Below are 9,922 nucleotides of genomic sequence, written 5' to 3'. Positions count from 1 at the left end.
GAAATCCGCTGCTCTGTTGGTCGTGGTGGTACCACTTCTTCTCCGCCGCTTTGGTCAACTGCGCCGTTGTCAATCGGTGTCGGTTTAAAGGGAATGAGGCACAACAGCGTAACGATAAGTGTTTATTTCTACGAACTAAGTAACAATTCGAAGTCGTAGATGCTACAAACTTTTCAAAATCAATTAATAAAACCTTACTCGACTAATTGAGAAATAACATGTTAAGTGGGCAAATAATCAAATTTCACAAGTCCTTGGGCGAGTTGAAGAACTCCCAATGGTGTAAGTGGACAATGGTGCGCTCCTCGCCGTACCCCAACAGAATCAAACCGGCAATCAGTACCAGCAGAATGATCATGAACACGTGCAGGTCCTGGTTGCCGTCGGCGTTGCGCAGGAGGTTCTCGGTCAGGTGATAGATCAGTCTTTTTAAGGAGTTGTTGATGCGGGCACCGCAGGCCTGGATCAGGCGGCCGGAAAGCTCAGATATCGAGGGCTCAGAAACCCTGCGCGCCAGCCGAGGGGATCTATTTGGACCTCCGGTGGTCGAGGACAGCTCCTCTGAGGTTGAATGAGACCTGGAATAGTTAATTTTGCAAAAAAACGTTTAATTAAACTGGAAGAGCCACTGACCTGGATACAGGCCTGGATCGGTGGTGCCGCCTCCGCCTCGGCACAGCTGGAATGTTCTCGTCAACAAACTGCTTGGCTCGCAAGGCGTAGAAACTAGCCGGAGGCTGGGAGGGAAGGTAGAGGCTGCTTTCCAGCGGCTGGGGAGGCCGAGGGGGAGGCTGGTCGTCCACTTCGGGGTCCAGCATTTGAGTTCTAGGGACGGCATGAGCCTCAGGGACATGAGCACTTCCCATCACACGACGCGCACTCACCTAGGGGAAGCTGTGGGACTGGTGGGAGACGTTTCTTGGAGGGTACAGCCTCGGGGTGGGGGCAGCGGGGGCTCTACTTCTACGTCGTGGCTTTGCGTCTCAGTTGGAGTTTTTTTTTGGGCGAGCGGCTGCTCCGAAGAGTCGGGTTGTCTGGTCAAAAGCTGCTCTAAGACATACGGAGGCAGCTCTACGTCGGTTAGTCTCACGGAGCCCTCTTTGCCGGAGATTTCCTTAGTGGTGATGGAGGACGAGTCGATTTCTGACGTCACTATTCGGGAGGTTATAAGCTGGTTCACTCTCAGGCGGTCAACGTCCATATCGGCGACCTAGAAAGCGGTGAAAGAAACGCTTTCTACATTTTAAGCCCTCAAAGATCATCATCTGTGCAAAATCTGGCTCAATTCTGTTTACTTCTCAGTTCTCGATCTAGCAGTCTTGTCAAAAGAAAAGATACTTTGTCCTCACCTGAAGCTTCTCTGCTTGCAACACCTTAACCTGCTCATCCCCACTCTCAGGATTTCTGAGCCTCCTAAAACACTCCGGCACCTCCGACGTCTCCTCCTCCGAACCTTCCTTGGAGGTCCTGGAGATCGGCACGATTCGCTCTTTAGACAGCTGATGTTCGGGCACCAGTTGGGTTCCATCCAATGGTCGTACTACCAAAGTTCCATGGGTCACAGTCTCCTCAAATGAGTACTGAGTAGGAGTAATCAGCTCCTTCCGAACCTCTTTGCGAGGGTCATACAGCTCGAACCTTTGCACAACCACGTCTTCCTTCGCAGAATTTCTGGGCAGTAGTATGGTGTCTGTGGGCTCCTGTCGGACCTCTTCGCAGTCAAAATCTGGAGGTAGAGGCTCGGTTTGAGTACTGACGGTCTCCTCTTGAGCAAAAATGTTCGATTGGGAGGTTATGTCCTGCAGGGAGTGTCTGGAGGTCTTGGGCTTGCGCGGGGGTCTTGGAGGCGCCGGTAAAGGTCTCTGCCTCATTTTCTGGATAACATCACCGGAGACCAAATCCTTATTGACATCATCGTCGATTTCTACGTATTGGATGATATTCACATTCTCCTTGTCGTTATTTTCGTAAGAGGGGGATTGACAGGCGCTCCTCACGTGACTTAAGGTGCTGTAGTTGCGCAAAGGACGCACTGGAGGTCGTTCCCCGAAACTGCGAGGCACCGTTGCGAATTTTTGCTCCTCTGTTTCAACCTGAAATTATGACTTAGTACTGAAAAAGATTGTAGAATGACAGATGCCAACCGAGCGCTTTTTTCGCCTAGCAGGAGTCCTTGGAGGAGGCAGGGGAGGATCGCGTTGCTTAGATTTATCCACAATGGAGTAACCCATGTAGTCCCTGATGTCTTGCATGCAAGGTTCCTCCACGCATTCCTGGAGAGGCGGTTGCGTTGCGCTTTTTAGTTTTTCTGTAAAAAACCATTAACAAAAATAGTCGGAAAAAAGAATGTAAGTACCTTGAAGTTGCCTCTTGAAAACTTCATCCTCAAGAGGAGGAGGAGATTTCCTGGACATAGTGCTGGTATTAGACCGCGACCTTCTGCTAGGCCTCCTGGGAGGCGACTCTGGCTGTTGCTCTATCAATATAGACTCGTTTTCTGATTGAGTGAGACTCTTCAAGCTGCGATGCTTCCTTGGAGGGAGGTCGGGCTGCACTATCTGTCTGCGCAGGTATTCTTCAAGTTCTTGATCGTCACCCTCATCATCTCCCAGGATGCCGAGGCTTTCCCGGGGGAAGTCTATCCTGTAGAAATTTGATGCATTAAATTGAACACTTGCATTAAACAAAGAAAAAAATGCATGTTCTTTAGTAAAATTAATATTAATGATAACCTTACCTTTGCCCATGTGGATACCCACGTTCCATAGTAATTGTTTCTTGATAAGGCGCAATGGGCTCTTCCTTGTCTCTCTTTTTGACTCGTTTGCTCCTCCTTTTGGGCCGCGAAGGTGACTCCAGACCATCTATCGACTCTTCGTCGCCCTGTCAAAAGAACTTCATTCTCTGAAAAATTCGAGTTACCAGACACTCACAGGTATTTCTTCTTGAGACGCATGCGGAGTCTTTTTCCTCTTCGGCTTTTTGATCGGAGCTTTCTTGACCGGCTCTTGTGCCACGGGTAGACTCCTGTTGGACCCAATAGGGTCGTATTCGTTCATTTGAGCCAAAGCATTCGCCGGCGTTTGAAAACCCTCTCTGATTTCGTGCACCACGAAGAACTCGTCAGAGTTAATGTCCAACTGTCCCAAGCGACCGCGTCTGCGCAAGCTCCCGCTCCCTTCGCTTGAACCTCCCTGGTCCTCCTCCAAGTTGTCCAGATCCGTCACCATGTGATCTTTCTCCAGCATGCGAATGTCGAACTCTTCCTCTTCAATTTCTATGTACCGGGGCCGTTCTTCGTCCCGTCTGAGCCGTTCTTCTAAAGTTTCTGAGCCAATCCTTCAGGAAAAGAATAAAATTGTGGCTCTCTGGGTTGGTTAATGGGCGAGACTTACCTATGATGGGAGGGAAGTTTCCCGAATCGCTGCTCTACCAGCTCACCGATGATGCGCTCCTCTTCGCTGGGGTCCCCTTGCGGGGGGGCAAAGTTGCCGTGTTGCCATCTACTTACGTAATCTGCGCAGTTGATGTCCTGATGGTTGTCTGTTTCGTCAGGTTCGTCATCGTCCCCCGAATAACGTCTCAGTAGCTCCATATCTATTTTCACTAAAAATTTCAAATGAAATCTAAAACTAGCACACGAAGTCACGGTGAAGAACCTTGTTGGAATTCCATTGAGGGCTGATCAGAGCCCTCAGAAGAAGCCGAAAACCCCGGTGGTGCTTTCTTGGTTCTGGGTACCGTGGCGAACACCACCTCTGGACTGGCACGAGGTTTCTTCGTTTTCCTGAAGCGGGGAAAGGTTCCTCCGAACGTCAAGTCGAATCTGTGTCGTTTCGGTTGTTCCTCCGAGTCACCTGTCATCTCCATGACATTAAATTTGTTATTAAAGATAAATAATCGGATTTCTCACCGGCATTCGACTCGGTCGAGTACTGTCTCGTCTCAACAGTTTTTGTCTCGCTCGTTTTCCTGGCACCGGGCAAGCTGATGTGCGGCAAATGCAGCGTGGTCGTATCGGGAATCTTCGGCAACTTGAAACCTTTGAAGTCCGGCTTCTTGAACTGCGGTTTCTTCAGCTCGGGCGTCTTCGGCAGATGGATGTTGTGCAACTTGTCGCGCAGCTGATTCGACTTGGTTTTGATTTGTTCCGCGCCATGCTTCAGCGCCATCTGCAGCTTGTTCGGGCTTTTGCCGCGCTCCTCCCTATCCTGATTGTGGCTGCTCCGGGATTCCGTGTCATCGCTTTGACTTTTCCTGCGCTCCCCTTTGTCTCGATGGAACCTGTCGAAGAACGATCTCTTCTTCTCCTCCACTGGTGCTTCCAAAATTTCAGTGGCGCTGATGATCACTTTTGGGTCGCTGTCGCCGTCCACGACGGAGACGTTCACGGTTAGGTCTTGAGGGGCGCTGATTGGCTCGTATTCGTGGTCACTGTCGTTGACAGGAAAAGTTCATTAGAAAAAATCGTCAAAACACCTAAAATTGGCGCGATATTCAAAAGGAACTTTTGACGTAAATTGACAGCTCGTGTCAATTTACGCAAAGAGGTCGCTTCTTCACTTCAATTTCTGGTCCAAAATGACATCGATTTTAGGTCATTTTCTAAACTTGACATTTCCGAAAATACTTCAATCGACAAAATTTTCAAAAAATTACAAAATCTTCAAACGTTCAGTTCTCATAAATTCAATTATGTTATTATTGAATTTCCAATAAATGTAAGCTCCTACCGAAAATGAACAGTTTTGGTGGCGGGAACGTTTCGGACATTGAGGCCCTCATTGGGGGCCGGATAGCTGACAGGTCGCCTGCTCGTCTGCGCATTTCGATCAGGCAACAGCTGATCGCTTTTATAGTACTGACATGCGCAGCGAACGTCTAGGGAGGCTACACTGGAACCAGTCGAGCTTTCGCGAGAAATATCGGTTTTTCTCGGGCGACGTCGGGAGCCCTCTGAAAGGGAGCGGTCGGTCTGACCCCCGGAAAAAGAGCGTCGCCGAAACCCACGGGATGGTTCCATGAGGGCTGAGTGGACTGAGACTTTGAAGTCGCGATTTCTGAACTTTAAACGTTACTTAATGGTTCTTTTTCCGACGGAAAACCGAGGAGAAACGCGCGATTCAAATACCATCGGTCCACTGCGCTATTTCGGGTCTCTGCTATTGTTAGCTGGACTATTTTTAATGCGTTTTGGCTGCTTCTCGTCGTGAAATATCGCCGAATTTATGTGTCTTTTCGGACGATTGCGACATCATTGTGCGTGTAGGCCAGCATGGAAAATACAAGGGCGTAACCGATAGGGATAATGAACTATCGTTTTCGAAGTTAATTATTTTTAATTGCAAAGGCTGCAGTGTTGAGCGACTGCCAAGAGCGCGCCCGTGAATGAAAACTATCCGGATTATTTTCTCTTCGAGGCTCGTTAATTAAAATGTTACACTTCCTATGTGTTATTAATAGATCTTGCTGGAAAATTAAAATAATCATTGCATCTCTCACCCTGTATCATTCGACCATTTATTGTCCTCATGCAAACCTCCCTCGGCCAGCCCAATTGGATCTTCTTCCACTGAAACGTTTAAATCCCCAGCAATAAGACACTTTTCTGCTTCAATTTCGGGACAAGATTCCGGTTTAGATGACTCCTCTTTAGGAGGTTCGATGACCTCATACCCGCTATCCTCATCTTTTTTCTCTTTCGTTCCCTTTGATTTCTTCTTAAAGGATACCCGCTTCTGCAAACAATAAAACCCAATATAAAAGACTTTTATAGGTGCTCACTAACCTGCCCCGCTGAGTCTGAGGACTTGATAGCCGACTTCAGCAGGACGTCCTCAGTCTTAGTGGCAGCCTCATTGAGGCCATCCTCGACGTCAACGACCATTTGTTCTTGCGGCTGCGCTTCCTTCACTGCCCCATTTTCGATCAAATCTCCCTTGAGATAAACAAAAATTATCATTCACGCCAAAAAACAAAGAAACTTACAACTTCAGATATCTTCTCTCCCACTACCTCCTCGCTGACAGTCTCCAATGCCTTTTTGTCTTCAGGGGACACTTGGTCCACCGCGTCTTTGGCCAGCTTCCTCAAGGTGGTGAAACATATTCCTTCATCTGAAGAGGGCGTTTCGGGTATATCTGGGTCCTGAAAAATTCCAATTTTTTGAATCAGCAACAGAAGAAATCTCATCAAACCTTATCCAAAAGTTCGTCATCACTGGGAGGAGTCAAAAATATGAAGTGCACTCCATCTCCCTGAGTGCTGTCCAAACTATCAGTCCTCTCGTCCTTTTTTGGTTCAGGCTGCGTTACCGGCTCTTCAGATAAATAGGAAAATTCATCACTCTCCCCTTCAGGAGGCTTTAAGGGTATGTGAATGTAAACAGGCTCCACCTTTTTGGACTGATCAAACTGGTCAGGTTTAACCACGCTAGTCGGTTTTATCCTCTTATGTTTCCCCTTCTCCTCCTCCTTCAGCTTCTCTTCCTCCTGCTTCCTCTTCCTTGTCGACGACAGTTTGCGTTTCAAATTGTCCATAGAGAAAGCGTTCTTAATCTTCTCTGAAGCCTCCTTAAGTTTCTTCATAAAGGCCAGTTGGGAGAGACTCTTCCTGCTGTAGCTACTCTCCAAGGAGTGACGCCTCTTCGCCTGAGGTTCTGCACTCCTACTTCGTACGTTTCGAGGTACAGCAGGTATAGATGGGCCTGCTTTGGAAGCACTGGCTTTGAAGAGGTTATCAAAAACGTCAGGGTCGGATTTGATGTTCTCGTCTCCCCCAGGGAGGGGATCTTCGACGGGTTTCTTCTCTTTGGGGAAAGATTCTTCACATTCCGTGTCAGCATTAGCAGGTTTCTTCTCTATCTGAGAGTCAGTTTTAGGTGTGTCCGTTGAAGGTGTATCTTCAGAAGGCTTCTCTATTAGTGGAAAACCTTCCGGTTGCTTGCGCAGTTCTTCATTTGCCTGCACTTCCGTGACTTTTTCAGATGCCCCTGCTTGAGTAACGTCTTCTTTTTGTTTCTGAGGTTGCGATTCACTGCTCTGAAACTCAGCACTTTCTTCTCGGCTTTCTGCATTTTCTTGGTTCCTTCCTGCGTTCTCCTGTTCCTTGTTCCCCAGTTTTCGTACATCCTTCAGCAGTTGTTTCATTGCAGGGTTGATTTTTAGAGGAGGTTTCCTCTCCTTGCCCCCTTCCTTAGGTTCGAACTCCAAATGGGAGAACTCATCGGACTGGCCAGGGGGTGGTTTCAGAGGGATGTGAATATATACAGGTTTGACTGGTTCTTGCGGTTTGATTGATTTCTTGGGTTGTTTCTTGGGCTTTTCTTCTTTGGGGGGGCTGATGCGTTTACGCGACTTCTGCAACAGAAATTTCACGATTTTGTTTATTTTCATGTTGTTTTCTCAAACCTTCTTAGTCGGGAATGATATTTTCGGGACCTTGATTTTGCGCTTTACGTCCTGCAGTTTTTTCACCACGCCCAATTGGGAAAGGCTGTACCGACTGTGGCTGCTCTCTATGGATTTCCTCCTCTTCTTTTCCCCTTCGGGTTCTTCTTCTATGCATTCACCAAAGTAGGATTTAAACGCGTAAACAAGGTCAAGGGTTATTTATTACCTGACCTGGTAGCTTTGTCTGGTTTCGTAGAGGGTGCCGATTCCGGTTCTTCTTTGTCGAGGTATTGGCTAATCACCGAGCTTCCGGCACTGCCGGCTCTCGATTCCCTCAATTTTGAGGTCTGTAATCGAATGTAACAGTGGAGTTGCCGAGATCTAGGCCAAGGTAAATTTTCGAGGAGAATTACTCCATCGATTTTTGAGATATCGACGGTTCAATTTTGAAAAAAAAAACGGAATAAAAATTCACTTTTTTGGGGCATTTTCATTGTTAAACTGTTAAATTTATATGTTTTTATAAATCGTGGTCGTGGGTTAATTTCCACGGAAAAAATTGTTCTGGGTCATAAGCGTGTCCAATTCTTGGGAATAAGGAGGAGACGTTTAAACATTTTGCCCAGGCCGTCAGACGTTCTATAGTTGATTCTGCCCTCGTGGTTCTATCCACGTCTAGGGCCATCTCAAAGGGTGTATTAAATGTGCAAATTCGGCGATTTTAGACGTTTTAATAGACTTTCTAGGCGAATCTATTATTAATTCAGTAAAATTACCACCAAAATATACCCCAAAAATGCGTTTGTCATAGAATCTGGAAGCAAACCTAAGAAAAGAGTCCCAATTACTGTTCCATCATTAGCTCATAAATTGCGGAATGGTGGCGTTGGGGGGCCAAGAGGAGTTGGAGATAGTACCACCCTTAACTGTGGGTAGGGGGGTCAATATATCACATTCAAATCAAGGCAAGAGAGGAATTTTCGCAGAGGCGATTTTTTTATGTCTCCGGTAATACGCCATCAAAAATACGTAATAATTTTACGTAAAAATTCGAGTCTTGCTGATGCAAAACTCTCAAGTCGCCCGCAGAAAGTTCACAAAATTTCAAAAAATCTTCCGACATACCGGCGAATCATCGTCAATCTCCTCAATAACTACCGATCCAGGCCTGCTGGTCTTCGTAGCGGTCACATTTTCCAACGGTTCGTTTATCAGCTCCTGCAGCAGCGTGGGCGTGGTTTTGCCGCTGTAATCCGCCCAGGAGGAAACTTCCGATATGTCCACCCGCCCCATGGGAGAAGACGACTTGGCTCTTCTATTAGTGACCGTTAGTGATTATTGTTCGAAAGCGCGAATCTGCGGCTACCTGAAAGCGTCCATGGTGAATTGGTCCGGATCCACCACCTCGTTGAAGGGCTTCTTATATAGATGAGTCCAGGGGTATCCTCCGCGTTTCCTGGCGCGTCGCACGTCCTCCCACCGCCAAGTTTTGATGGGGACCTTTGGGGCTTTCCTGGCTGAATTAACGGGGTGATCAACTAGGGAGGGTTGGACCGCTACTACTACTGACCTTTGTTGCGCTGTCGATTTCGGTGTCTATTGCTGCGTTCCATTTCCACCATTTTCTCCTAAATAGCACGTAGCGCACTCGGGTAATTCTAGAGGCGAAAATGTCATTTCCATGCTTAAAATAAAACAGTAAAACGGTTGATATGGGCGGGCTGGGAAATAATAGATTCTGATAGTTCGGGTAGTTCTCGGATGGCTAATGAGATCGATCGTGGAGCGCAATCAATTTGTTTACTATTGGGGGATCGCAACAACGCCAACTTTAAGGTGACGAAAGTGCATCACCTAAAAGTTGGCAGATCGTCCCGAAAAAAAGGAACAGCTCGCTTAGGATCATTACCTTGACTTAGCGCACGCCAGCCACTGGTCTGCAGTGATTTGTTGTTATTTTTGCATAATGAGAAAGGGACCTTTGGCACAAAGGGAATTTGCAAGTTAAAAATCAGCTGCAGCATTCACTCAGGGTCACGCCAATTTATTATTGTTTATGTAACTGTATACATCTACAGTCCCTGGACGTCAGCCATAGATTTGAGAAGCAATGGATGCGTGAGCTACAGGGGAATTCGCTATTATTATTAGGAACAAACGCTGAAGCTTTTTGAGAATCTGCAGGAAATTAAGTACTCTTTTTGAGAGATTTGCCAAATCGTGTTCGTCACGCTTCTGAGAAGTTAACAGAGCAGTCTTAAGGGTGGGAAAGCAGTAGCGAAAGTGCGAGAGTCGCGCGCCCCGGATCCGTTCGGAAAACAACCACTTTTCGCGCTCGTCACGCACAACCTTCGTCTCGCCGGGTGCCCGTCTAATGTTGAACCAAAAACTCAGCCAGGGCTATTTTTGGTTGGGCATCTATTTTGGCCCGGTGACGCGGGCGTCGGTGTCTCAGCCGTACTCAGGACCGGACTGAGAAGCGATCCAGGAGTGACATTTTCCACCAAAAAAAAAAAACGCCTAACGCTACG

At 47.4% G+C, this 9,922-nt stretch overlaps 1 protein-coding gene across 1 annotated transcript; it reads right to left on the bottom strand.

Annotated features, from left to right (window-relative positions):
* Positions 1-109: 109 nt before the first annotated feature.
* LOC136411586 (microtubule-associated protein futsch-like) lies at positions 110-9,901 on the bottom strand. Its single transcript, XM_066394218.1, is given in 21 exon segments — positions 110-578; positions 634-883; positions 886-1,210; positions 1,350-2,093; positions 2,145-2,308; positions 2,357-2,643; positions 2,738-2,883; positions 2,934-3,339; positions 3,396-3,606; positions 3,660-3,857; positions 3,914-4,434; positions 5,503-5,738; positions 5,789-5,938; positions 5,989-6,147; positions 6,198-7,358; positions 7,410-7,558; positions 7,618-7,738; positions 8,517-8,706; positions 8,758-8,908; positions 8,962-9,075; positions 9,301-9,901. Coding segments are annotated over 20 exon segments (5,955 nt in total). The 5' UTR covers positions 9,014-9,075; positions 9,301-9,901; the 3' UTR covers positions 110-244.
* Between the last annotated feature and the right edge of the window lie 21 nt (positions 9,902-9,922).

The sequence above is a fragment of the Euwallacea similis genome, chromosome 10, assembly GCF_039881205.1.
Source record: "Euwallacea similis isolate ESF13 chromosome 10, ESF131.1, whole genome shotgun sequence".
In the NCBI taxonomy this organism is placed as follows: domain Eukaryota; kingdom Metazoa; phylum Arthropoda; class Insecta; order Coleoptera; family Curculionidae; genus Euwallacea; species Euwallacea similis.
Note: the sequence above shows the minus strand (reverse complement) of the source record. Positions and strands in the feature narration are given on the sequence as shown.